Genomic DNA, 27,711 nt, shown 5'->3' with positions numbered 1-27,711 from the left:
CAACATTCGACCCCACGTGATGCCCGAAACAACTCCCCGCAAACGGCCCCCTTCCCCGCAGAACCACAAAATTTTCGATGCCTGGAACTCCGCTTCAACCGGCCACCAGAGAGCTAAAGGTGCCTACGCAGGAACATCATCATGGCGAGAGACCCGATCACTAAAACTCGAGCGCCAGTTCCGGAGCGGGGACTGTCTACGTGAAGAAGACCATGTACCCTCGTCACGGGCGCGCGCATTCGATGGGATCTGCACACCGCATACAGACGATAAGGTACAGGATCAGAATGATGTCAATGGCTCTGGGGAGTGGAGGTGGGTTAGTGATGTGGAAGCAAAGAGGTCACGGTTGGGTGTTCAAGATATTCGCAGTTTCATGGGTGTTGGAAAGCGGAAATCCGATGATGAGATGCTGCAAAGGACAAAGAAGACGAAGGTTGATTCTGGTGCCGAGCTACGAGCGGATGGTGCGGATGGCCGCGTGAAAGCGAATCTGGCTAGCATATCCCGACCATCCAATGCAGATCCGTCATCTGTGAACTCTTCGATATTCCTCGGAGCAACGGTGTTTATTAACGGGTCGACCCTCCCGTTAATATCGGATCATAAAGTCAAACGTCTTCTGGTTGAACATGGCGCTCAGATCTCTATTCACATGGCGCGCAAGTCGGTCTCGCATGTGATTATTGGGCAGCCGAATGCGATATCCAACGAGGCTACCCTCGGGGCTGGTGGGGGACTTTCGGCTCGGAAACTTCAGCAAGAGATTGCGAGAGGTGGGTGGAAGGGCGTGAAGATTGTTGGTGTGGAATGGTATGATTATTCTGCCCTGCGTTCCGTTTTTTGATCATGTACTGACTCGACTTTAGGATCCTGGAGAGCATTAAAGCTGGGAAACGGCTTGCTGAGTCCCAGTTTGTTGTTATGAATGTCGCACCGAAGGGACAGCAGAGTGTTGCTGGGATGTTTGGCCGTCGGTAACCGATACACGAACTTACTGTTGCACATTCTTGTTTTCTTTGTTTTGTTTTGTTTTTTTTTTATTTCATGCATTGGTTTCGGCATGGCGTTGCATATGGCATTGCATAGCATAGCGTTGGGTGGCTTCTGCAGTGTACCGATGGCGTTGGATAAGCTTCAAGATACCCTTTCATTTACAGTTCTACAAAGCTTGAGTCCCTGGAATCAATAAACCATACAATTTAAAAGGGCGGAAGTATTTAGATGGGCAAAAAAGGTTCAGTCATAATGCATTATCGTCATCTATCATGACATCCATATTCATACATGTGGGATCTAGTTCAGTATCAATTGATACCAAAATTTATATAAACCGTCAACGCCTTGAAAATGCAGTGCAAATAATAGATGTAGGTGAATCAGTCTCAGACAAATGCGCCATGATCGTTCCCTCTGTCCTCAGATGCATCACCATCGTGACTGCTCAGCTCAGACATGTGCCGACGCCAGCCACTGTTATGACGGGCAAGATGGGCAGGGCGGGTGTTTTCAGTGTCCTGGGCTTCGGTAGACGAGATTGAAGCGACACCCATGTCGGACGAGTCGGAGGAGATGGATCGCATGCCAACGGCAGTCTCGTCAGGTAAAGGAGGCAGCGGATTAGGGCGGCGGTGCGTAGAGAAAGAGGACTGAGCTGGCGGCGGGGCACGGCCGTGGGATGAGGAGTTTGTTCGTGTGCGGTTACGGTCGCGAGCACTGGATGGTGGCAGCTGCCAGCCATCGTACTCTTCAACATGTTCTGGCGATGTTGCTTGTCGTGTGGGCGGAAGATAGTAAGGATTTGACGCGGAAGCACCAGATCCAGAGTACAGTGCATGGTGGTGGTCTTCGTATGGTGGGAAGGCTGCGGTCGACATGGATGAAACGGAGTCGGTGTGAGGGCGGCTGGTGCGCAATGCTTGGGGTTGAATTTCATTGACATCTGACTCGGTGCTCGACCAGCGCTCCAGCTTCTCCCCGAGACTCTCTGGCGGTGCTACGTAAGAATCACCCTTCACAAGGCCAAGTCGTTCTTCTTCCGTTCCTGAGTTTGTGGTCCGGCGAAGAATACCACGAGGCGGACTGGCAGGGGGCTTGGGGGACGCTTCACGGTTCACTTTCATGCGGTTTATCATGCTGTTGAAGGAGAACTGGCGGCGCGCAGTGTTTGTCGGTGGTCCAAGAGTCTCATCCGCTTTCTCATCGGCCCAGGCGATAGATCTAGGGGTATCGCTTCGTTCACGGCCTACATGGCGGGGAGCACCATGGTATTGCGTGTCGACACCTTCATCCTGAGCCAACGGGGCATCTGAACTGACATTCTTTTCATCCTGCTCCCTCAATGGAATCCACTGCTGGGGATGACGCAGACTGGAAGTCCGAGAGCGAATATCAGAGAGGAAGGAATGACCGCTTTGCTTGGTGGTTGGTCGCTCATCATCCTCATCCTCTGGATCCGGGAAATGCGACATTCCAAGCGGTGGGAACTGTTGCTTCAGTGAAGGTGTTCGAGGAGTAGATGCGCGAGACATCGTAGGTCCTGCTCCGAGGACAGTCTTCCGCCGACGGAGGCCATCCCATTCAATGATTTCGTTCTCACCAGGGGGCTTGAGAGTATCCTCGTATTTGTCGTGGAAGAAGCGCTTGGCCTCATCAGACTCCATGTTCCGACGAGCAGTAGAGATGCGACGAATGATAGAGGCTGCACCACGGATCGAGTCTGCCCTGGGCTCCGACTCTGGCTCCTCTTGTGTGACAACCTCCCGGATTTGGTCCAAGTCGCCCTTGAAGACAGCCGCGTCGGGCACATCCTTAGCAGACTTTGATATTTGGAGGAGGACCACACCGGTGCAAATCTGCAGGAAACCCATAATCACAGTTGTGATTGCAGTGGCGGTGCCCTTGAATCCTTGGAACAGAATGGCGGAAGTCACAATAGTGGCACTTGTGAACATGACGTAGTAGGTCGGCGTGACGAGGGCAGCATTGAAGATATTCAACGCTTTCTGCATAGCCGTTAGTATATTCATCTGAGCATCAATTACAACGCAAAAACTTACGTTGAGAAAAATGATCTCCGTCAGTAAAGTGCAAACCACGAAGACAAGCAAAACCCAGAGAAACCACTCTTTATACTGTGGAGCACCCCCGATCCAGGCTATAATCGCCGATCCCAGCCCCTGTGTCGCAACCACACTCAAACCACCAACCATGCTGCAAATGCTGATGTAGACGAACATGCTTTGTTTGCCATATCGGGGACCTGCCCAGAACGCCGTGAATATGGAACCGACGATGATGACACCTGCATATGACAAGAACCCAGGCTGGATAACATAGTGCTGCATTTCTTGGATGTCGCTGACCGATGACTGCTCAGGCGCATTCAACGCAATCACTACGGACCCAACGATGCACGAGAAACAGCCAACCTTGCCCACAAAACTTAGTCGTTCCTTGAGAAAAATCGCCGATAAGACTGTGGTAATCACCACTGACAGAGCACCCAGGGGAGTGACTAGGATAGCGTCGACAAAAGCGTAAGCAACAAAGTTGCAGATTTCACCAATGATCATCAGGGTCATGCCAGACCACCAAAGGATATTCTTCAGATAGCCATATCCCACTCCAGCTTCTTCGTTGTATTTGATATTTGCTTTCAGAAGACCGATCTTCTTCAAGACAAACGATATGCCGATGAAGACCCCCGATGCGACCGCGAGAGAGATACCGATCGCCTTGTAGTAGGATGGGCGACCGCTAGAGTCGGCTCGAACGAGGAGGGTAGATGCGTGCGATAATGTATGGGCATCCATAGTGATAGGCGTAATTTGGAGGGGAAGATCAGAGACCACTGGCCGGCAGTGGGAGAAGTCGCAAGGACGAAGTCGTCCGAAGACGTAGCTCGGGCGACTACTGAGACACTTAATTCAGGCCACTTTGCGCAGTCCGCGTTTCGCCTGATTATGTTGTGTTTCAGATCCAAATCAAAACTCGAATTTCTGGATACAGTCGATTCAGAGAATTGAGACGAACACGTGTTGAGGAATTCGTGGGGATTTGCGTTTTCGGAAGGCAGCGATCGTTGGAGAATGTTTCTGGAACAAGTCAGATTCCAGGCGGGGGCGATCGGCGAATATTGCAGGTTTAGAATAAACAATAAAGTGAAGAAGTACAAGGTAAGGCAGAGTAGGTATTTGTGAAGAGTGAATTATATAAATCAAGAGCAAAAAACGAAAGGAGAAAAAGGGGAAAAACTAACGAAAACAAAGATGGCTGGGCCTGTGGGGGAAAGTCGTAATCTAAAGTGACCTGCACGGTACATCTATGTGGGGCAACTTGCCGTAAGATCAGCGGGTACCTGTCAGGTACCTTCAAGACACATGGTAGCGATGATTATGTCTATATTAAGATTATAAAGTCTAGATCGATTGGACAGAATCTGCCACTTACGCCGATGAGATAATTCAGACGTATAAAGATGATCGTTACTTGCCTTATTTCTAGGTAACCTTATTAATCTCTGATTATGTACTACTACTATACACCATAATTAGAACTTATCATAAGTGTCATCATTCATATTCCCGGGATTTGCCCGATAGATAGATATCTCAAACCGATTAACTGCGCCGACCTTTCCTCAGATCCATGCCATTCTCCATCTCAAATGAAGGGTATCCGGAAGAGAAGTATGAAAAAATAATAAGAAAATAATCGAAAACAAACGAAAGGACGAAAGACGAAGAACGAACACGAAGGAAATGATCGCAAGAGAATTACCGCACATGGTAACTTGGCTTGCGTTGACGGTTCACGACTGGGGGTGGCTCGTCAACTGGGTAGGGTGGACGCACCATACCGGTCGGAGACTGGGGGTGAGTAAATAGCGGAGCTGGCATCGACACTCCCCCTGAATCGTCCTGCGATGGGTATGGAATAGGTGTCTTTGGTGGCACTGGCGGAGGTGGCATGCCATTATGGAAGATTTGATCACCACTTTGACGGGGAGAGGATTGTGAGGATGGTCGACTGTACTCGTGGCCATGGCTTGGGTAGAAGCTAGGAATCTCGGCACTTGAATGACGGATCGGAGAAATGGGATAAACATCCTGATGACTAGCACGAAGTGGAAGTGAATCTTCTGGGGGTGCAGTCACCGTCACGCTGGCGGGGAGGGGCGGCGATCCCTGCGGCCGATACAACTCGACAGGCTCAGCTGGTAGCTCCACGGCAAATGCATTCGGCGGTGGCACCTCGAAGATGGGTGCATGTTGGGAGATGGAAATCTCCTCCCGCTCCAGGTCAAATGACATATCATCACGGTCACCACCGGCCGCCGCGTGGTCTGCCAAGCGCTTGTTCATGCGGTCAATCTTGGCAAACTTGACACCTGCGTCCAGAATCATCTTCTTGACCTCGGGCTTAGCCAAGTATCGTCGGGTGTTGGTGCTGATATCCGCAAGGCGGTTCCACTCATTCATGCCGAATTCGCCCACCCCAACCTCGACGTTGAGACGATAGTAGTTATCCTTGCTGACATTACGCTTGGCAAGGGTGTCCCGCAACATTTCTTGATGAATATCTTCACAGCCTTCGATCTTCGTCATCAGCCGTCGTCGCGCCTCGGCGAATGTGCCCAACGAGTCGCCGAAGAAACCTTCCCACCATTCATGCTGCCGATTATTGGTGCCAGAAGGGCGACGCCCAGTCCCCACACTGACAAAAACACCCACATCTCGACCGGGCCACTCATTTACAATCGCTTCGTCAAGAACCTGCGGTGCGGGGTTGTAGGTGCCGGGCCCTTCATCAATGAAGACGTGCTGCCCGATCTGGATAGGTTTGAAAGCAAGCCCAGTGGCTGCAGTGGCACGACCGGCTTGCCAAATTGTACAATCAAACTCGGGCGGTGGTTCTCGTCGAGAGTCGTAGGAGCGTAGAAACACTACTGGCCCGTTGCGCGCGGTGCCCTTGTAGAGCGCAGTAACAGCACTGGAAGTGGAAGTTAGCATTGAGTTTCAAAAGTATGACATAGAAGCTTACGTCTTGGTCCGATGTTCCCGGTTATCGTAGAGTGTGGCTTCTGGGTTACCCCAGCGCATTCCGTTGAGAAAGGTTGACCCTCTTTGGCTTGATGCTTGAGGATGTGAGGCAGCAGATGTGCTAAAGCTTCCCCGGCTCATGGACCGCTGAGGTACCGAGTTCGGACTGTATGGGAGGCTCGCAATGGATGATCGAGCATTGGTATTGTTTTGCACGTCATTCCCCTCAGTTTCAAAGACGGTGTGTTCCCGTACACATTCTCGGATGGCTTCCTCCAGTTTCGACGCCTTGAATAATGTTGATCGATAGGGAATGCCAGCGATGGTCTTGTCGGTTTCAAAAACTTTGCGGGTCATGCGAACGTAGACTTCTTTGCAGGTCTCGAGGTCGAGGCGGAGACGTCCCAGCATGAGCGCAATCAAACCACCGGTGCCGGTTCCCACGATCAGGTCGAAATGGTCACATGGCTTGGGTATTTGGTCGCGACGAGGGGGTTTGCCTTCACATTCGACGTAGGTACGGTACATGAGTTCCTGTAGTATGATGAGCATGGAGTAGCCGCGAACACCACCTCCATCTGTTGTTCGGTCAGTCTCAAACTCATACGTGGGGTAGTGTCATCACACTTACCAAGAGAGAGAATACGCAACGGCGGACCCTTCGTGGTATCTTTGCGACGCAGATTGGCCGATTCCATGGCGACTGCAACTGTTGTTGTTTAATCGAAAGGGATTCCTGTTTTTTTTTTGCCCTGCAGCGGCAAGTTACCCCCGGCGGGGTTTAGTGGCGCCTTATGCACCGAAGTTGCGGGACAGCTGGCGCCTGATCGATCGGTTGCAGAGCGTGGGAGTGAAGAGCGACTGGTGACACAAGTGATCGAATGCAGCTTTCAGTCAAGGTGTGACGAGGTGAGGGAAAGCTGATCCAGTAGATTCCGGATAGGCAGCGGTGTTCTATCGATTTGGGTGGCTTAGTCCATCCGGCAGCCACAGTTCGGGATGAGTAAAAGTACGCGACTTTGTCACTTTGTCACTTTTTGGGAGTTGTGTAAGAAGCACAAAAAAAACATACAGGAAATCACGACAAATGAAATAAAAGTTATTATTGGAAACTGAATCCACTTGAATCCATGGATCTTCCCAGGTGGTTATGTGGCGGTGCATATTATTCACTGACGTAGTTGTGGCTGTGTATATACGGAAACGAAAGACAATGACTATTGGCTAGGCTACTTTAAAGTCCACAGTATAGGGCTGATACAATTTATTTAAACAGGATCTCTATCATTTTAGTCAGGTCTGTGGAGCTCAAATGTTGGCTATATAAAGAAACTAATTGGTCAGACCGGGCCAGTCTAGGACAAAAGTCAGCATTAAGAACCAAAAGAAGTCAAAATTCTCTTACCAGTAATAGTCCGCTCCTTACTACGCGCCACCACATTAACCTCATCGCCTACCCGAATTCTATCCCCGTGACCTGTCCAATGCAGGAACGAATAACGTCCAAAAACAGGGCTGAACTTAGCTCCTCGATCCACCCGTCGATCTTTCATCAATTTCTTCAATACCGTACCTGTTTCACCCTTGGCCATACCCCCAGTCTGGTAATCAACATTCAAACTCTGACATCTCACGCAATTCCCAGTTAATAATAGACGAGACTTGGTAGATCCCACATTAAGTTCAGTCCAAAAGTCTTCTTCAAATGCTGAATCAGCACCCGACACGACAATGTTGGGCCGGAACTTAGTGTGATCCATTTCTTTACCCTCTGGAAGTCGGGCGGAGACATTATCGATTGATGATTGCGAGATAACCAGATATGGAGCACAATCGGCAAAGCTAATGCGTGTTTGTACATGTAGTCGGAGGAACAGGACATGGGTAGCCCATACCCAACTGGTGAGGATGGCGGCGGCGGCCGGGAAAGCAATTTGCGGGGCCAACGAATTTCCTATCAGGTTGATAGGAATATCGATAGCCCGGATCAAAAGATAAAACCAGATAAGCAATAATGGAATGGCTTTGTTGGGAATTTGTCCCAAGGCTTCGTACCAGATCCTCCACCATGGCGTTTTATTTCGTTTTTCCGGTGCCATTGTACCTAGCACTTTCCTTGAGTTACTTCCCAGGTACGCAAGGATAACAGGAAAACCGAAGCATTCGCTGAACCAATCGTTGTACTTGGGGCCCATGTCATATCCAGTTGTTGGACTCTTGTGCATCACGACTGGGATCTGTCTCTTGTTTTTGACTGACGGACACAGTGGGACCTCTAAGTGCTTGATCTCACGCAGCTTGGGGTCTGATACATCTTGCGGCCTTGGAGGATTGTATGTAACAAGGACTTTCCCCTCATCATCGTCTTTGGGGAATTCTACCGCAGTTTGAAAGAGTCCCATCTCAGGGTAATGAGGAATGTGCATATTCTCCAGCGTCTGCTTGGGGCCATCTTCGCCTTCAATCTTCAGAAGCATAAACCGACGATCAAACTGAAGACCCGCGGAAGTAAGGACAGCGGTGTCGAGAGAGGTTGGTCGGAGGGATTTAATCGGATACAGATAGAGCTAAAGAGTTAGCGAGAAATTCCTCAATTAATGTATAGATCATACCTGGCTGACCTTCATGGTCATGATTTTATCGGTAAGGAGAGTGTAGTTGTCCGTTACCTCTCCGCATCGGAAAAGGTCCTTATCGGCTATCTGTTTATTGAAACTCCCCCGCACAATTAATACCAATTATAGTGACCAATGCACCGATGCTCATTCGAGACATAACATAATGCTGACGAAAGCTAAGCGATGGAGTTTTATGATGCTTTTTAATCCAGACAAACGGAATCGATATCAATAACATTTAGCTACTTTGCAGGAATGACTATGAACATGTGTAGTACTAGTGTTGTGACTCGCTAATTCACGGATCTGCGCTTAGCCGGACGAAAGTCATCTGATATAGAAATGTGGAATTGGTCACTTCGCGTCTTCTGGGGTTTTCGCATTCGACCCATCAGGTGGCGGACGTCATAGAGGGATGTATGGGGCACTAGACTGAGAACGGCAAAACTAATCGCAAGTAGTGATCCAGTCCGTACTCAGTACATTATATTCTACATTGAAAAAAATTTTAAATGGTCTTATCAGTCATATTCGTATTGAATCATAGGGGAATGTACATAAAAAGAAAAGAAAAAGAATATAAGAAATCTACTGGTCCTTGACCCAAGGCAAGCTGAATGTGCTCACCCAATCCTCAACCTCCTGCCGAAGCATGACAATCTCTGACACCTCCTCGCCCTCGCCCAAGTATTCGAAGAATGCCTTGAGGGTGCCGGGGTTCTTGGCTCCGCGAGTCTGCGCTTGCTCACGGGCAGCCTTATCTAACTTCTGTGTCAAAGTCACAACACGATCCACAATGTCGGCGACCCGGCGGAAATCCTCGGGCTGGAAGCCACGAGAGGTCATGGCTGGGGTACCAATACGCAGACCACCGGGCTTGAGGGCCGACTTATCGCCGGGCACGGTGTTCTTGTTGCTAGCCACGCCACACAGCTCTAGCACCCGCTCTACACGGGCACCGTCCACACCACGGTTCTTCAGGTCGACCAGGATCAGGTGGTTGTCGGTACCACCGGATACGATGTTATATCCAAGACCACCATTGCTGGTAGACTCACCGAGACGCTCAGCCAACGCCTGGGAGTTGGCAAGCACGGCCTTCTGGTACTCCTTGAATTCAGTAGACTGCGCCTGCTTGAGGGCCACGGCCAGCGCGGTGATAGTGTGGTTGTGAGGACCGCCTTGGTGTCCGGGGAAGACGGAAGCATTGATAGGATTCTCCAAGTCGTACATCTCCTTGTTTCCCTTCTTATCGGTGCGACGCAGACCCTTGCGGTAGAAGATCATAGCACCACGGGGACCTCGCAGAGACTTGTGGGTAGTGGTAGTCACCACGTCGGAGTAAGGGAAGGGAGAAGGCATCACGTCGGCCGCAACGAGACCGGAAATGTGGGCCATATCAGTCAACAGGTATGCGCCCACCGAATCAGCGATCGCGCGCATGCGGGGGTAGTCGACGAGACGGCTGTATGCAGAAGCACCGGCCACGATAAGCTTGGGACGGTACAACAAAGCCTGTTTCTCCAATGCATCATAGTCAATCAGACCGGTAGACTCGTCCAGGCGGTATGGGAGGGTCTCGAAGTATTTCGAGATGGCGGAAATCTTCTTGGTGGGGGTCTGATAACCGTGGGACAGGTGACCACCGTGGGGCAAGTCCAAGCCCATGAGGCGGTCATGAGTGTTGAGCAAAGCGGAATAGGCGTAGAGGTTAGCGGGCGATCCGGACAAAGCTGTGATAGTGTGAGCTGTTTTCCATGTCCTGTCATCAGAGAGGCACCATACGCTGAACGTTCACACCCCACTCTTCCGGGTTGAGACGGAAGGTCTCCAGAGCACGCTGCTGACACAGACGCTCGGAAGCATCAATGTGCTCGTTTCCACCGTAGTATCGAGCACCGGGGTATCCCTCGGAGTACTTGTCTGATATGCGATTAGGAATTGTCTTCGAGCTTTGGATGGTCTACATACTCTGCATAACACTGCCAAGTGCATCAAGAACAGCTTGCGATGTGAAGTTTTCGGAGGGGATGAGGTTAATGAAGTTCTTCTGGCGGGTTTTTTCCTATGTCGCGTGTCAGTGAACCCACCCTATGGAAGCTTGAGGTAAATGACATACATTCTCCAGAATGTTGAAGACAGTGGGGTCCGATTCCTTCAGGGAGGACGAGAGAAGCTGTAAAAGGTGTTAGACTTGCTATTCCAAGTACCAAAATATCGATTGGGCATAGTTCATACCTTTTGCTGGGCATCACGGTTGAATGATGATACTCCCCGCACGAGAGGGATGCATCTAGGGACGGCGCGAGAGACGGGGCGAACACTCCCAAGTGAGAGGCGAGCAAGGCGCCCACAGCGAGCAAGAGACATTGTTACTTTGAGGAAACTGGAGATACACAATTGCTGGATAGGGAAGTCGCTTGCTTTTAATACTGCGGAGTGCCGGTCGCACCTTCCCCGTTGCCCGCGGAAAGCGGAAAACCACACTAGACCCGTTCTGTCTTACCGCCTGGTCTGTGCACGGTTGGCTCCTTTTTAATGGGCAGAATCGTTTTCTCCCTTCTTTTCTTCTTCACACAACTAAATCCAAAATGAAGAGATGGCGTTCTATCTGTGTCAGCACTCGTCGGTCCTGGCCTTCTGGGCTGGGGCTGGACGGGCGCTGCTGAGAGATCCCGCGCCCCGTCACCATCCATTGAGGGATCAATACTGTCCGATTGGAATTGTTGTGTAGATTCGGATCTCCCAATCGAACCATGTTAGCATAGCAATGAACAGATAGATATACGAATACACTGAAATTCATCAATCCTCTCAACTCTTTGTTTCTCTGTAGTCTTTGTTCACTTCCTAAATTCATTAGATCGTGCTCGAGCATGCCCAAATGCCACTACGGTCGGGACAGGTCGTCATTGTCACTCGAACAAAACAAGGAGTCATACCGTCATCTCAACATAAGGTACTCTTCAAGGGTCTACTCCATACTGGTAGGTATTGGAATTTAGTGAAGTACAATGGTTAAAATTTGCTCCAAATGAAGGTTCATATCCTTGTAGCCCATTTCCGTATGTGTAATGTAAGCCTTTCAACCGGGTGTGTTCCTATCTGTGGTGTACGCGTGGGTTGTGACTCAGATGGCATTTATATATATTGCAAGTTGGAACCCCTCCGTTGTTCAAGTGCAATTGAATTTAAAGTCTGAAGCGGATCTCAGAACATCAATTGGATGTGAAGAAACCTTGGAAGCGACAAACTTGAACCTTAACATCAAATAAAATATCAAGAAAATTTAAAAGTGAACTCCTAGAAACTTGATTACCAGATTGCCTCAGTTTCAATGAACATTGTAGCGGTGAATGACGTATTTGTGCGCCTAACACATTACATCTGCAAATAAATATCTAGGTCCGTATAGATAGAGTATATATATTCTCATTCCAAGTTTGGGCCCCAAATTTAATCATTCTAAATTAAATCCCTAATCTATATCTGATCAAAGAACGTGCCGGCAGTTCTCCTTAGTTGAGCCCGATTGCCTCGTAAGCTTGGACGATAGTGGATCATGTAATTTATGGAGATCCTTTTTGGATCATCAAAAACATTCGAACATTTGGACTGTTTTGATGATCCCAATAACCCAGTCTATTTTAACATTGATGGGGTATGATGTTATGATAAAGCCCTTACCTGGTGTTTTATGATGCCCCCCGCATATCCCGTGAGCGGATTTCTTGATCCCATTGTGCTAGAGATGGTTCCTATCGACAACTAGAGAATGAACCAATCGACATGCTTCTCTTTTGAGGGAGAAAGCGATCAGAGCCCCACTTAGTTGGGCATGCGTAAGATGATTCTGTAAATGCGGCACAGACGGACCCCCCAAGGATGACACAGATTTTACTCCGGTATAGAGACTATTCTGCGATCCATCTATGGGGAAAGCAGCCCCCCTTGGATACTATATCAGATTTATAGTAAGTTCTTTCACATTGTATTTTTATCCAATTCTTCAATAAAACTGCCAATCATTGGTCTAGACTTATTTTCGAGCGGCATAACCACTAAAACAAGTAAAGATCCTCCACTTCATTTACCGTTGTTTTGTGTGTGTTCCGAGTACGTCCTAACCCCTGATTCGTTTCTATCCCCTGCAGTGATCCATAAAGATCCTCAATTTAAAGCAAGTTATTAGTCTTCATTGCCTGGTCGACCTAATTTCCCCATAATTGCCACGACCTTTTGACGCACTTCCGCCCCCTTTTTGTTGAATTTTCCCAAATTTGGCGCTAGTGCACGGGTACCTGAGTCGACCATGGACTTATAATTAAAGGATCCCGCTGTTCCCCCCCCCTTCCCTTTTGCAAGTATTCACATTCTCTTGATTCACTCCCCGGACCTTCTTGGCCGATTACATTCTTTTTACCTCCCACACTCTTTTCATCAAGACTTTGTCATACTTCAAGGAACATTCCTCGAATAACTCTTAACATTCCAATATGCGTTTCTCCATCACCGCTGTTCTGGCCCTGGCCACTGCTGCCATCGCTACTGAGGCTGTTACCGAGACTGTCACCATGTACACCACCTACTGCCCCGAGGCTACCTCTATCGTCCACAGCGGTACCACCTACAGCATCTCCACCGTAAGTTCATCCGAACCGATCTTAGAGATGACGACCGCGATAGACAAGATGAAACATCTCGATCACATCGGCCTATATCTACCTGATTTATACTTCAAACATATCTAACATTGTTCATAGCCCGGTCACCTCACCATGTCCGGTGGTCACTACACTGTCACTCGTCCTTTGCTCTCCTCCACCGTGACTGAGTGCAAGAAGTGGTAAGCGCATCCCGAACCCCCTCTCAATCTGGAACAACGATCTACGCCCCCGCCGAGAATTCGAATCTATTAGAACCATTACTAACATTCTTTAGCTCTTCTACCCCTCTGCCCTCCACCCCGGTCGTCGCTGTCTCCCCCAGCTCCTCCGCCGTTCTGACTTCCACCCCCTATGTCCCCAGCGGTGCCGCCGCCACTGGTGTCCCCGGTACTGGCTCTGGCTCTGGCTCCGGTTCCGCTGGCTCCTCCGTTGGCAGCAGCGGTGCCTCCGCCGCTACTAGCTCCATCCCCGCCTACAACGCTGGTGCTGTTAACGTTGCCGGCGCTGGTGCTGGTCTGGCCGCCGTTTTCGGTGCCGTCGCTCTCCTGCTGTAAGCGTGAGCTTATATAGGAGTGTGAAGTTGATGTTTGTCGGTGGTTGCTTCCCTTTCTTGCTCGCTTGATCTACGCATCTGAGTGTGGCATTTGGGGATGGGGTGGGTTGTCGCGCGCTGGTTGTCAGGTGTTGACGGCCTAGGTGTGGGAATTTTTTTAATTTCTTGGGTGTACATGTCTTGTCTTTTAAGATAATACATAATGAACCTGCGGGTTCTCTTTATGTTTGCCGATGCTGCTTTTTCTCTTAGCACCTATTCTTCTGGATATAATGTTTTGATTTCCAATCTTTTAATGAGTTGGTTTGGTAATTTGTATGGGATCCTTGTCTGCTATCACCATAGTAGGCTACTTGTCTGCTATTTGTAGGTTAGACCCTGAGATAAAGATAAGACTGCATTGCATAATCTTTCACACAGTCGTGTAGCACGCAGCACGTGGACCCGGCACTCCACCTAGATTGAACTAAAGCTTCGCCTTTATCCTCTCCTCAAAATACTCTTTCACCCTACCCCTCGCAACCTCAACAACATCTACGTCTTCAATAGTCGGCGGTACACTAACAGGCGCATCATACCGCCCCTCCACACCATGCTCCACCAACTGCCGTAGCACGCGCCGTAATGTCTTCCCGCTTCGGGTCTTAGGAATCATTCCCCGACCCTGGATCATGCCGCCCAGCGAGGCGATGGCACCGATTTGTTCCCGCACCAAGGCGTTGACGTCATTGAAGAGCTTTGTGGTGGGTGTTACGGATAATGGATCTGTGGAATCAGCGCCAGGACGAGGTTGAATGAATGCGAAGGGGAGGTGGCCCTTGAGTGAGTCTGGTATGCCCACGACGGTGGCTTCATTTATGGATGGGTGAGTTAGTATTGCCTGTTCGATCGCGCCTTCACCAGAGTTAGCTTGATTTGGCTGAATGGTATGAAGATTGACATACCTGTGCTAAAACGGTGAGCGGCTACATTTATTATATCGTCCGATCGAGACATGACGTGCACATATCCATCTTTGTCAACTAATCCTGCATCTCCGGTATCGAGCCATCGTCCTTTGAACCGCTTGAGATATCCATGGTAGAATCTTTCCTCATCTTCGAACAGGCTTGTGAATGCCGTCGGTGCCAATGGCAGAGCCATGACGATGTTCCCCATTATTCCGCGAGGGACCTCCTTACCCTCGTCGTCGACAATGCGTACGTCAAACCCGGGCATTGGCATACCTGCTGACCCGGGCCGAATAGCCAGTGGATGATCGGCCACCGCAGCTACTTTGCCAATGGCAGCACTGCTGTTCAGTGCCAATCCAGTGATGGGTGATCCGGATTCAGACGACCACCAATTATCAATGACGAGAGCACCCGGTGCAGCAAACTGTGTCAGAAGATCCTGATACGTCCGTACAATACTAGGCTCACTTCGTTCTCCCGCGAGGAACAGTGCCCGAAGAGACTTCAGCCCGCCACGCTGTCCAACCTCCTTCAAAAGCTTGTCATTCGGATCATCTTTGCGGATGGCCCGCATGGCTGTTGGTGCTGTGAACAAGACATTGACAGAATGCTTCTCAATAATACGCCAGAACACCCCTGCATCAGGTGTGCCAATCGGCTTACCCTCAAAGAGAACTGTCGTTGCGCCGACCAGCAGCGGTGCATATAAAATGTATGAGTGCCCGACCACCCAACCAATGTCAGAAGCACAGAACATCACATCCCCCGGACCTTTAATCCCGAACAAAGACCGAATCGATAGTTCAAGTCCGACGGCATGACCACCAGCCTCTCGAAGAACCCCCTTGGGCAACCCAGTGGTGCCACTAGTGTAGATGATATAGAGTCCATCAGTGCTCTTGACAGGTACCGGGCCGGCCCGAATCCCACGCATGCGGGCACTTTTGACCAGTCGCTGCCAGTTACGCTGGCCGCCGAGCTTATCAGGCTGATTCCAGCGTAGTTGGTCTCGCTGCCAGATAATCACCTTGCTGGGCTTGAACTTGCTCGCTGCAACCGCCCCTTCCACCAATGGCCGGTATGAAATTGGTCCCTTGGAGCCCTCGACTCCGCACGAGGCAGTCATGATGGCACGGGGACGTGCAGCCTCAATGCGCTGCGCTAGCGACTGGGCGGCGAATCCACCAAAGACAGCTGCATGGATGGCGCCCAGACGGGTAATTGCAAGCGCGGCGATGAGCGCCGCGGGTATCATCGGCACTGCATGTGTTTGCAGATTAGACAAGGTGTGTCCCAATTTGGGAAGCTAGGTGGAGCTTGTACGACTTACTGTAAATGATCACCACGTCGCCTTTGTGGACCCCCTCCTCGCGTAGAACCCCCGCAAGAACCTCGACCTCATCCAGTAACTGCCTGTATGATAACTTCTCTGTGGTCCGCGTGACTGGTGATTCCCAGATTATGGCAATTTGGTCTCCAAGGCCATTGTGCACATGACGATCTACACAGTTGTAGGTCGTGGAGATCTCACCATCGGCAAACCAGGACCAATGCTCATGCTGGACCCCACTAGGGAGGGTCTTGGATTGGAGTGTCAGAGCTCTGGATGGCTTACGGTGCCAGTGGAGACGCTCCGCAGGACCAGACCAAAATTCATCCGGGTCACGAAGCGAGTGTTCCTGCGCCGCCTGTTGTGGATGTGGCGTCATATTGGGGATGGGTCGACTTTGGAGGGTGATTGATTGGGTCGGGCTGTTATCGCACGTACATTCCCGTGCGTTTTGCTCGAGTACCGAATTCGGTGGAATCGAATCCGAAAGAGATGCAACATGCTGCATGCACTTTATATTTCGCCCCTCCCCCTTCTTCAAAAAGTCCAGGGAGTTTTGGAGCGAAAGCCGAAAATGCGGGGGAAAAGCACAGACTAAGTCCCTCGGGCCAACTCTCCCCCGCACCCAAAGGTACCCGAGTGGTACATATGCGACCGAGGAAGCTATACTGTGGGACCAAGTACCCGCTTTGTAACTGGTTTCTTAGGAAGATCACTCACGAGACATTAAGTGGAGAATCGATAGTTCGAGTAATTGAGAGGCTGAAACAGGATCTCAACTTTTGTACAGTTTTTGGCTAGTGCGAGGAACTATTGACTGTTATATGACATGAGCGGCCCGAAGATTATTCGGTGATTTCTAATGACCATTAAATAGAAAGATCTGTATTGTCTATATACTTGCTTAAATGGCCGACAAAAATAATTCAAAAGATAGATAAACAAGCTCAGTCGTAGGGTATCATATCGAAATGCCTGCTAATGCGCGACTGCGATCTTCTGGCTTCAAGGAAGAATTTTTTTTGGTTGTTTGTGGCGTCGGGTGCTCCAAGAGAATGCAAGACAACCCTCCCAAATTATCCTTCGCTGTGGAATCTGGCTGATAGCTCATAAAGTGGTGGGGAGCTAGCGAAGGTGCAACCCAGGTGCGGTGGATCCCGCAACTCAAGTGGCGGGGTGCTCAGCCCGGATCAAGTGATCGGCAGAGATTGAGAGCTGAAGTTGCCACAAGTCTCCGCAAGAGACCCGGTGTGGTGACCAAAGCGAGAGAGATGTAGAATCGGGTTGTGTGAGTGTGAGTGTGAGTGCGAGTGTAGGTGTGTGTTTGTGTATATGTGAAGTGAGAGAAGAGGCCTGACGCCGAACAAGGTCGTAACCAAAAGACAGAACCACCCTTCCAGATGCACCCAAGACCAATAGGAAAAAGAAGTAATAAAGCAAAGAAGTAAATGAGAGCATCGGTATCGTTATCAAGATAGTCGATGCACCCTTTCCCCCGGACGGACCCGGCCGATCACAGGATATTGCACTGGAGTCGGCTGCGATGTCTAGATCGATCCGGACGGAAGGACTTGGGGGTATTCAGGGCCAGCATCACGGTCGCGACCTCCAGGCTGGCGACGGTCCTGACTCCGACCCGGCTGCTGTAGTCGCTGTTGGCGCAGCATGCGAACGACATCGTAGAAAGCCTTCTCGACGTTGATGCAATTCTTCGCGGAAGCCTCGACAAATTCACAACCCAACTCTTTCGCGAGTGCTTGTCCTTCTTGGGCGGAAACGGCACGTTCGACGGCCTTATCGCTCTTATTGCCGACTAACATGACGGGCACGGGCCGCGACGGACCCCCGGACGCTTGCATGGAGGAGCCCAAGTAGCTGGGACCGGAAGGCGAGCCGGAGCTCGATGACTCCTTGACCATCTTGATCTGGTTGTAAAACTTGGTGATGCGCGAAAATGAGGCGCGCGATGTGATGCTGTAGACCAGTACGAAGCCCTCTCCATCTCGAATCCACTGATCCCGTAGCGCGGTGTACTCCTCCTGGCCCGCCGTGTCCAGCACCTCCAGCATACACGACTGTTGGTCAATGACGACCTGTTTGCGATAAGAATCTTCGATAGTGGGATCGTAGGTTTCGACAAAGTGGTTCAGACATAGCTGTTGAAGGTTTCAATGTCAGTTTACCAGTTCATCCCTAGCGGTCGGAACGAGCTCGTTGAGACAAACCTGAATGGTCAAGGCAGTTTTTCCCACACCTCCATCGCCCAGTACCACCAATTTATACAATGTCATTTTCCCCGACATGACGGGCAAATGGTTTTGAGGAGTTAACAAGTAGGGGTTCCGAAAAGGGCTGAGGGGTTTGAGATGCACCAAGAGGGGGTGATTAGGCGGGGGTTTGGTTAGAAAAGAGAACACAACCCAATTGGATGTTCTTCCCAAATGACGCAAATAAAGAGAAGTTGTGTGGAAGGGGGGAGAGGGGGGGGATGAAAAGGAAAAAGAGGGGGGACCAATTGTGCGAAGTCTGGTCCGGGCAGAAAGTGGCTGGAACTAAGTGGAGGAAGGAGTGGGAGGGGTTGATCAAGAACCTTTTTTACTTTTAAAGCATTCAAAATGTTGGAATCCTAATCCTTCTCTAAAGTAAAGTAGAAATTATAACCAACATAATTTATAAATAAATCGATCAAAATAAAATAAAATAAAACCCTTAAAAAAAGATCCAATCCAGTTTAATTTATTTATATATACCCAGTCGACCGGGGATTCCCAGTTGATGATCCTGAATTTGTCTCGGGAGTCTACAAGAAAAAAAAAGAAAACCGCATATTCAAATGATAGATCATGGAAAACAAACGCAGTATAAATGACAGTTTCATGAGATCATTGAATTCGATTAGATTCTTCCAAGGGGCGAAAAAGCATGAAGGATACGGGAAAGGATTCCCAGACCCTAATTAGAATAAAATACTTCTTTTTCCATGAGTGGATGTGGACTTTTAGTTTATAAAGGCTTTGTTTTTTTTGGATTTTTTTTTCTGAATTTTTTCTGTATTTTTTCTTCCTAAAAAGTCCGATCGATAGAATAGACGGAGTATACATGAATTCCCGAGTTCTCCCCCCCACTGTCACACCAATATGCCTTTCTTCACATTTTTAGAACTGTCAGATCTTTCCAGCAATGCGAACCAAAAACCAAACCAGTGAAAGCAACTGCAAATAGACTCTCTCGCTCTCGCTCTAAGGAAACCGGAAAATAGGGGAATAAAAACGGATCAGGCAAATCAAGTGGATAAAAGATTCCGGGCCCAGAAGGTGAACGGCCCAATCTTCTGGGCCAAACTCTTTCACCAAACCATGACAGGAAGCTGCTTTTCCCGGTGGAGCCTCGGGAGCTTCCAGCTAAGCGAGTCCGTGCCTTATGGGGGGGGGGGGACACCACCCGGTCCGGGATTGATTGAATTGGGTAAATAATGGGCTTAAACACGTGGGAGAAATCTGATTGCCGATATACTATACTCCGTAGTTAATTAATTACGTTTCTATATCTCCTTTTCCCAAACTCTAGAATTCTATGCTCTATACAGTATCTGTATTTCGTATATACCTACTTTAAGGGTTCGCAAGGTTTCATGCTACAGAGTATATTCCAGGTTCTCCAGCACCTAGGTAGCTTAAACGTAACTTAATTTAACGGAAAATCCGAGAGGAATCTCTCTTAGGTGGGGCTATCACACCGAAAGGTTCAAGCCAAAGCTAGAACTGATTCATATCGATCCACCGTTATGTCCCTGAGGACTCCTTCTCCACCCCCTGGATATTCTTGACCTTTTTTCTCTATCTTTTCCATATTTCCCACCTTCACCTCTTCCACAATACACACGGATGACCCCGTTCAAGCAAACCCTCTGGGTAAAAACGAAGGCACCCACCCGCGGAACGGCGCGTTGTTTCCCGCTTGATAGATCGTCTTGCTCTTGGATGATCTCGGTGGAGTCCCTCAGTTTAGTTAATTTCCCCCTTCCCTTCCAAGCCGCTTCTACCAATGGGGCCCTCTCTTAGCGTCCGGCACGCTGCTCCCGTGTCCCGCGGCTACAGAACTGGGATACACTATCGCCTGACCGGGAACTGAAATCTGGACCGTCGGTCTTGGTCCGCCAGTTGGGACCCGCTTGATGACGATGTGACCCATCCTGTCAAAGGTGGAATCTATCTCCTTTTTCCTATCTTATGTTTTCTACTCCGTGCACTACTCCCTATAGGGTATGATAATTAAACCCAGCCTCGTTGGATTTACTACGGAGCTCCCCGTGATTGCTGAGGATCCATCCGGCTGCCAACGTCTCGATCATTTCATTTAGACTGGGACCCCAATATCGTAGCGATTGACATCTCCTCTAACCTTTGCCCCTTTCTTTCTTCATTTCTTTACCTTCTTGAACGTTTCAGAAAGGGGTCAAGCAGACAATTCCATTCCTGCGCCTTTCGGCAGGGCCAGGGGGAATTGGTAACGGATCCTCCCGTTCTCCGCCGTTAGATGGAGTCGCCATATGGCAACTTAACGGTCCGCTAACCAAATCATGATCTCGCCCTGGTCTTTGCTCGCTCCTGACTCACTTCCTCTCTTGGTTGGTCTCTTTTCTAGATTCAATCGAATGTAACGATCCTTTAGGTAAATCCCCCCTGTTCCTTTTTTTAGAGGAAAATTTCTCGTAGTGACTCCATTCAAACGAGCTTAAAATAAGGCCACATAAATAAGATTGCAGCTATCATTCCAATCATATCAACTCTACTAGCCACTGTGGCGTTAACGTGCATAAGTATGTACTCCCTACATACGGTCCGTGTAGAGCAGCCCCATTTAGGAGAGCAAGCAACGATCGGATTGCGTATGTGCCAAAGACCCGGTTAATTGTCAGGCGACGTGCGGTATTTCAGTCTGTGCCCAGTCCCTATTGCCATTACTAATGTCATCACCATGGTGATGGCAAACGCTAACTGTTTCGCAAGGCCCATATTAACACTCTACCTATTGCCAAAGGCAACTGGAAATCCACACACTATTTAATTTTGGGTCTAGAACATTTGCCCATGTTTTATTCGACGTCAATAATCACAGAGATATGCCGACGAGATAGATTAGAGATGACTGGTGACCAGCCACCCAATGTTAAAGTGCTTTGCTGATGTCTCGTGAGATATTCCCAAATTGGTCAATGGTCGGAAGTAGTTAAATTGCATTGGCACCACATTGAGTCCGTGGGTACCATATCTATTCCAAAACTAACCCTATACCATTCATAATTTGCATTGCCTAAAAGTTGCCTTAAAGGCAAAGAGTGATGTGCTGTACTTGGAAATCCCAAGTACCCAGCTCTCACTTATTCGTACGGCTCAATTAATTCGATAAAAATCACGTATCAACATCAATGATATTATCAATGAACCATCGCGAATAATAAGACTACTTATGAAAGCTCCAGGGACTGGGAAGGATGGTTGAAGTATTGTAATATTGTCACAAGAAATAAACTTGGCAAATTTAGTTATCTGCCAATTTTCATCGCATTTATAAATGAGACGGCGGTCGGAAAGCCAAGTGTTCTAGAACTCCGTCGAATGGGCAGAGCGAAAAGAATAATTCACGCGAATATCTCGTAAGATGTACTCGCTCATGCGGAAAATCCACCACCTCCTCCTCCAGCAGCTCAAATGAAGCATCCCCAAGTAGCTCATGGCCCCATACTCCATCACCGATAATATTCTCCGTCCGATGCTCATCAAGGAAAACATAGTGGAGTAAGCTCGACCAACAGGCTTGTAACCAGCGTCGACACCTAAAGGAAGAATATCCAACTGAGGCGTTCAGTCCACGATCAAAATCACCCGCGTCACTGGCTATACCTAGAGGATCCTCTTTGGCCCAGAAAACCTCAAAGTAACCAAATAACGTCCCATCAAACTGGCCCAGTAGACCGACCGTATGTGCATCATCGCTCTGTGTGCGGAGGTATTCATTGTCTTCCTCCAGGGAGTCCTGTGGAATCCCTGAAAAGGGGACTTGAGAAGATGTTTTTCTTGACTGGCGGAAGAATCCAACATGTGTCGGGTTTTGGTGGTCAATAACAACCAAGGAAAAGACTTTGTCCAAATTTGGGATGTATCGACTGTATACAACTGAGCCCAATGCAGCCCTTGGAGGACGAAGTGGGTGAGTGCGACGTCTTGTTGGTGTCGATGTGGTGATGTAGTGTAAATGTGGCACGGCGTTGATTGCGGTAGGTGTCCACATAGAATTGGATCCTAGTGGCGAGGCACATCCTTGCCAAAAGCTGCTGCGGAAAATCACAGAACAACCATTGGAATTGAGAGCCACCATAGAAAGACGTAAGTCTTCGCTTATGGTATCACTGCCGGGTCCTTTGAGTTGTAGTCGAAAGATCTCCAGCTCAGGCTCGATGGTAAAAATTGTGTAGAGGACCAGCCAGATATGGTGGATAGTGACAATCCTCTCATCATCCCATGCACATATGCTTACAGGGCCCTCGCTAGGGCCGCATTGACGAGAAGCAGTGATGGCAGTAGCAAGACCAGTGGAGTTGGAAACTCTTGGCCTCGTGAATGAAATATTATCATGGTGTAGTTCAACAGGTAAAGGAGCTTCGCCAGCGAATCTTTCCTTCTGGCTCAGCTGAAATACTTCGTGATTCTGCGAATCTAATGAGACAAGGTCGAATGAAGTCAAAAACGGATAAGGAAGACGGATCCTGGTGTTTGTAGACCACATCTTGGAAACCATATTGATCACATGAGCAAAGACTGAAATTGGTAAAGTTTCCGGGATTGAAGCTGTGCGAGGGCTTGGCCTGACTTTATGTGTTCTGCAAAGGACTTTCCTGCCGGGCAGACCAGCAACCGGGTTGATGATCGTCCCTGCTGTGGGCAGGATATGCCGTGTAATTGTACAGAAATGGCAGAACCATCTTGCATGGTGGAGAGTATACTACTATGAAATCATTGTAGAATAACGAGATTAGTTTACGTAGTGGATAAGAATATTGACTTGGCTATCACCGGTGCCGGTATTTGAAAACAGGCTCTTGCAGGTTCACTCAGCTGCTTTACATCATCTGCAGTGCCCTCCGGTACATTGCGGGTATTTCGGAAATATTCATTTCGCACGGCTGCTAGATCTAAGGCCATGCGAACCGAGTTGGCCGCTTGATCGTCTCCCTGGATTGTCTGCCAATGTCTGCTGACTATTACTGGCCTGGGAAAGCTGTCAATTAAAAGAGGGAAATCTCACATTAGTAGTAGATAAAATAGAATCCTAGTGTTAGATGTGAACGGTGAACGGATCAGATAAGACTGAGACGCCGATAGCGGGCCAAGATCTGTATTTCATTTACGTGAAAACCATTGTATAATACATATATAAATACACGTATCATACCGGGCACCAATTCTTATTCTTATTTCATGTGCCGTGGCTCCCCACCACGCTTGAATTGCGTAGGGGCTCCACTCACCCCTTTTGCTTGTAGAAACAATCTTGGCGCTGTATATGAAATGCCGTAGAGAAGAACATATAGAAATTATTAACTGTGCCAAATATCGTACGGTGTTAAGTATCCAAGTTGGTCTGTTCAGTGTCAATGCAGCAAACTTTCAAGTTTCAAGTATGCTTTTTTATACGATACAAGTATCCCGACAGTGATCGGCGGGCACTAGCACGAAAGCATAAGTACATGAGCTTGGCGTATGGCGATCTCAACATCATGGATGGGGCTGTTGCTCCAATTTTCAGTCTTCCCGCATATTGCTGTAATCTGATACAAGCCATCTCCATAGAAAGTCCCCACGACCTACCAAAGTAGGGATTGCATCCGAGTCACCAGGATCTGGGCCCTTGAAGACAGGCTGATCAACACTTAAACTCCGACCGCTTGGTAAAAAAACGAGTCCCACATGGGCGTTGTAAACGATGTACAACACAGAGAACACGGGATGAATCTGGATGGCACAAGCTGCGAAACCGGATCGCGTTGCCCCACGCGAGCCTCTGAGAGACCATAGCGATGAAAGGCTAGTTGGGGCTGTGCCTTTTGATCGACTTAAGTTCCTGCATAGTTCTTTTCTGTTCCTGCCACTTACTGAACTCTGATTTATTCGCCGAAATGGAGCCTATTAAGATTCGGTTGCCTCATCCCTACTTGACCACCTACTATCTAAGGCCTTCTGACAAGCTTCATTGTGGAAAACAACTACTTCAGTTACAAAAGGCTAAAGGGAAGGAATCGCAACCATTCACTCAAGCTTTAGACAACGACAAGCTTTACTTTGAGACGCCGCGTGTCGTCAACCCAGAAGAAGCGATCTCCTTGTCTGACAACACTGCTTGGGCACGAGCACAGCGAAGTCCATCATGCCTCTTGACCTGGGAGGGCACTTCTTTACCGACAGTTGGCCAAGTCTGGCTCTTTCTCTACACATTGTTTACAGTGCGTGAAGAGATCGAGACTTTCCGTCTCCATTTCCAAGGCCACAATGCCGAAGCGTTGGCACACATTCTCAGGCTCTCAATGGTGGCCATTGATCATCCACTGCCCATCAGCAATTCTGTCCAATGGCAGTCTCTTCCAAATGAGCTATTGGTTTTGCGCAGCGCCTTCTGGCAAGGATGTGCGTCTCCTCTGGGCTCTCAGCCCATATGGCTCCCGACCTGGAACTCCGCCAAAGCCGTCCCTCACCTCGACTATACCATGACCTCTAGCGAAACTATGCACCGTCGTCACCCTCGCCGTCACCCCAAACCCACACCCGGTTCCATTGTGTACAGTCGCTACATCCCCTTCCTCGACGAACATTTCTCGCTCGTCGCGTTAGATTACCAGAAACCCGAGCATCTGAACCTTTTCCATACTTGGCAAAATGACCCCCGTGTCGCCAAGGGCTGGAAAGAAACTGGTACCCTGGACCAACACCGTGACTACTTGCGACGACAGCACGATGATCCTCACACCCTGACCGTTCTGGGTCTCTTCAACGACACCCCATTCTCATACTACGAGATTTTCTGGGCCAAGGAGGATAATATAGGCGCACACTACGCATCGCAAGATTTTGATCGCGGCCGCCATACTCTTGTGGGGAATGATGCATTCCGCGGCCCCCATCGGGTGATGGCATGGTGGCCGAGCATGATCCATTATGTTTTCCTCGATGACCACCGTACAGAGAACGTGATTGGGGAGCCGATGTCAAACAATGATAAAGTTTTGACCTATGATTATACGTTCGGTCTTCACCAAGACCAGATCATTGATCTGCCTCATAAGCGGGCTAGTTTGGTGAAGTGTACCCGTGAGCGATTCTTCCAGATTTGTCCATTTAACCAAGGAAGCCCTCACATTGCAGGCACTGGTTTGGCTTTTAAGCCTCGTTTGTAAATTTGGATGTTTTAGACTTGATTTGGTACGAAAATAATTAGTCTTTTGTTCTAAGGGCCAAACGATCCCAATTAGCTCTGAAGTAAATCTGTAAAAAAACGTGCAAACGAACTTGACTTATTATCAAGCGTTTGAAAATTGCTCCAGCTAGGGAAGCGGCAGATAATATGCGTGGAAAAAGTGGCTTGGTATCTTGGCATCTTGGCAACGTTAAATGACGCATCCAATGAGGTAGTGGGCCCCGGGAGGGCCCAGGGGCGAGTAATCTTCGTACTTCAATCCCGAGGTCAATTTACCATTACAGGTATTTCTGCATGTTCTTTACTAGACCAGAAACAAGAATCTTGGCTAGCTCCACTTGGCTACGTGAAGTACGCCATAAGCGACGATCCAAATTCAATGAGCGTGGTGTTGGTCGGAAAATGATTGCTCTTAAAGAATTTTAGTTCATCTGAAAGACCTTGCATGAGTTTCCCGAATACCTACACTTTATAAACATCATAAAACTCCTGGTTTGGTTTTGCTTTCTCTTAGTGGGGAGACCGGAGAAAGTGCGGTCATTTCCGTTTAGAGATAATTTTTATCAGATCATCTAAGCCGTGTATTGATCGTCACAGTGGATCATGAAACTTACTATTACTTTTTGTAATATCGTCATGGCGTAATAAAGGATTACTGTATCAAACAAAAGTCCAGTATTGCCGATCTAAGTCTCCCACTGTCGGAGCATTGACCGGGTATGTGAGGCAGATAAAAACACCCGAGGCTAGGAGTCTGACCTTTTTCTTCTATTTCGAGTAGCTATTCATAGGGAGTGGGAACTATAGGAACAACTCCCTTCTGTGATATCATGAGTTCTCATCCTAGCCTCAGACGACAACCGCCACCACAGAACCATGTCATTGTCTCCTTTCCAGCTCCCTATGTGATGCTGGTCATATTAAACCGACCCAAAGCTCTCAACGCCATGGTCAGCGCGGCACAATATGACCTCGAAACCCTCTTCGCCTGGTATGACAGTGAACCGTCGCTTCGCTGTGCTATCGTCACAGGCGCTGGACGAGCCTTTTGTGCCGGAATGGACTTGAAGGAATGGAACCAAACGAATGCTCGCCGCGCCAACGGGGACTACGTTAGCCGGCCTCCAATGCCACGATCCGGATTTGGAGCCTTATCGCGGCGCCATGGCAAAAAACCTGTTATTGCTGCGGTGAATGGATTAGCTTTTGGTGGAGGGATGGAAATGATCGCCAATTTGGATCTTGTGGTCGCGGCCAAGGGCGCACACTTCGCACTTCCCGAGGCGAAGAGAGGCGTTGTCGCCATGGCGGGCTCTTTACCTAGGCTGGCTCGAACAATTGGTCGACCAAGAGCGATGGAGCTAGCACTGACGGGCAAGAGTATCACTGCTGCCGAAGCGAGGGAATGGGGATTGATTAATGCTGTGACAGAGGATGGGCCGACGGATTGCGAGGTGTTGGAGCGGCCAGTTGTGAAGGCGGCACTGGATTATGCAGCTAGCATTGTCAGCAATAGCCCGGATAGTGTGATTATCAGTCGTGCTGGAATTGTGGCTGGTTGGGAGGATGGAAGTGCAGAGAATGCCAGTCGCTTGCTGAGTGAAAGTTGGGAATCGATGTTAAATGAGGGCGAGAATCTCCATGAAGGGGTTAGAGCTTTTGCGGAGAAAAGAGCACCTCAGTGGGTGAATAGTAAATTATAACTACTTAGATACCCGGTAGAGCTTAATTCTCACCATTTCGCCTTTTTCAATGGACAAATCCTCTTTTACGCACTTGTCTGTCTACGGATACTATGATGCCGACACCGGTGATCGGCGAAAGATGTATACAACGCCTTAGTCGCAGCAAATACCCCAATTTGGTGGACTTGAAAGCATGAAATTCGTAATTACCAAGGGTCGGATTCTTCTCCGACTCTTCTGATTCTTCTTGACTTTATGAAATTGTTAAGCGTAGCATGACATGAGCGGTTCGATTCTTCGATCTTTAATGATTATTACAGTACTTCGGCTTGAAAGAGGTAATATATACCGTAATAACGAGCAAATACGGGGTGTGCTTACATACTGTATAAA

General features: G+C 48.9%; 11 protein-coding genes across 11 annotated transcripts; 4 read left to right on the top strand and 7 right to left on the bottom strand.

The window, feature by feature from the left end:
- Positions 1-19: 19 nt before the first annotated feature.
- Positions 20-981, top strand: N7520_000391 (uncharacterized protein; the record flags this gene model as incomplete). Its single annotated transcript, XM_057134326.1, has 2 exons — positions 20-813; positions 870-981. 2 exons carry the CDS (start codon positions 20-22, stop codon positions 979-981), a joined length of 906 nt encoding a protein of 301 aa, XP_057000262.1.
- A 404-nt stretch (positions 982-1,385) lies between these two features.
- N7520_000390 (DUF803 domain membrane protein) lies at positions 1,386-3,815 on the bottom strand (the record flags this gene model as incomplete). Its single annotated transcript, XM_057134325.1, has 2 exons — positions 1,386-3,005; positions 3,060-3,815. 2 exons carry the CDS (start codon positions 3,813-3,815, stop codon positions 1,386-1,388), a joined length of 2,376 nt encoding a protein of 791 aa, XP_057000261.1.
- A 963-nt stretch (positions 3,816-4,778) lies between these two features.
- N7520_000389 (putative Patatin-like serine hydrolase) lies at positions 4,779-6,742 on the bottom strand (the record flags this gene model as incomplete). Its single annotated transcript, XM_057134324.1, has 3 exons — positions 4,779-5,994; positions 6,046-6,622; positions 6,676-6,742. 3 exons carry the CDS (start codon positions 6,740-6,742, stop codon positions 4,779-4,781), a joined length of 1,860 nt encoding a protein of 619 aa, XP_057000260.1.
- A 634-nt stretch (positions 6,743-7,376) lies between these two features.
- N7520_000388 (MOSC domain protein) lies at positions 7,377-8,677 on the bottom strand (the record flags this gene model as incomplete). The annotated part of the gene is made up of 3 exons (XM_057134323.1): positions 7,377-7,399; positions 7,450-8,611; positions 8,657-8,677. The coding sequence occupies 3 exons, from the start codon at positions 8,675-8,677 to the stop codon at positions 7,377-7,379; spliced, it is 1,206 nt and encodes a 401-aa protein (XP_057000259.1).
- A 573-nt stretch (positions 8,678-9,250) lies between these two features.
- On the bottom strand, positions 9,251-11,032 carry N7520_000387 (serine hydroxymethyltransferase; the record flags this gene model as incomplete). Its single annotated transcript, XM_057134322.1, has 5 exons — positions 9,251-10,395; positions 10,448-10,585; positions 10,634-10,727; positions 10,782-10,838; positions 10,901-11,032. 5 exons carry the CDS (start codon positions 11,030-11,032, stop codon positions 9,251-9,253), a joined length of 1,566 nt encoding a protein of 521 aa, XP_057000258.1.
- Positions 11,033-13,158: 2,126 nt separating this feature from the next.
- N7520_000386 (putative GPI anchored protein) lies at positions 13,159-13,883 on the top strand (the record flags this gene model as incomplete). Its single annotated transcript, XM_057134321.1, has 3 exons — positions 13,159-13,305; positions 13,426-13,508; positions 13,604-13,883. The coding sequence occupies 3 exons, from the start codon at positions 13,159-13,161 to the stop codon at positions 13,881-13,883; spliced, it is 510 nt and encodes a 169-aa protein (XP_057000257.1).
- Positions 13,884-14,348: 465 nt separating this feature from the next.
- On the bottom strand, positions 14,349-16,544 carry N7520_000385 (putative acyl-CoA synthetase; the record flags this gene model as incomplete). Its single annotated transcript, XM_057134320.1, has 3 exons — positions 14,349-14,776; positions 14,827-16,095; positions 16,166-16,544. 3 exons carry the CDS (start codon positions 16,542-16,544, stop codon positions 14,349-14,351), a joined length of 2,076 nt encoding a protein of 691 aa, XP_057000256.1.
- Positions 16,545-17,712: 1,168 nt separating this feature from the next.
- On the bottom strand, positions 17,713-18,468 carry rasB (Ras small monomeric GTPase RasB; the record flags this gene model as incomplete). The annotated part of the gene is made up of 2 exons (XM_057134319.1): positions 17,713-18,321; positions 18,391-18,468. The coding sequence occupies 2 exons, from the start codon at positions 18,466-18,468 to the stop codon at positions 17,713-17,715; spliced, it is 687 nt and encodes a 228-aa protein (XP_057000255.1).
- Positions 18,469-21,733: 3,265 nt separating this feature from the next.
- Positions 21,734-22,963, bottom strand: N7520_000383 (uncharacterized protein; the record flags this gene model as incomplete). The annotated part of the gene is made up of 1 exon (XM_057134318.1): positions 21,734-22,963. The coding sequence occupies one exon, from the start codon at positions 22,961-22,963 to the stop codon at positions 21,734-21,736; it is 1,230 nt and encodes a 409-aa protein (XP_057000254.1).
- A 1,378-nt stretch (positions 22,964-24,341) lies between these two features.
- N7520_000382 (GNAT family N-acetyltransferase) lies at positions 24,342-25,613 on the top strand (the record flags this gene model as incomplete). Its single annotated transcript, XM_057134317.1, has 1 exon — positions 24,342-25,613. One exon carries the CDS (start codon positions 24,342-24,344, stop codon positions 25,611-25,613), a length of 1,272 nt encoding a protein of 423 aa, XP_057000253.1.
- Positions 25,614-26,463: 850 nt separating this feature from the next.
- On the top strand, positions 26,464-27,336 carry N7520_000381 (enoyl-CoA hydratase/isomerase family protein; the record flags this gene model as incomplete). The annotated part of the gene is made up of 1 exon (XM_057134316.1): positions 26,464-27,336. The coding sequence occupies one exon, from the start codon at positions 26,464-26,466 to the stop codon at positions 27,334-27,336; it is 873 nt and encodes a 290-aa protein (XP_057000252.1).
- Between the last annotated feature and the right edge of the window lie 375 nt (positions 27,337-27,711).

The sequence above is a fragment of the Penicillium odoratum genome, assembly GCF_028828045.1.
Source record: "Penicillium odoratum strain IBT 22623 chromosome Unknown utg000001l_segment0_segment0, whole genome shotgun sequence".
Classification (NCBI taxonomy): domain Eukaryota; kingdom Fungi; phylum Ascomycota; class Eurotiomycetes; order Eurotiales; family Aspergillaceae; genus Penicillium; species Penicillium odoratum.
The sequence above is the reverse complement of the archived record's forward strand: the minus strand, read 5'-3'. Positions and strand labels throughout refer to the sequence as shown.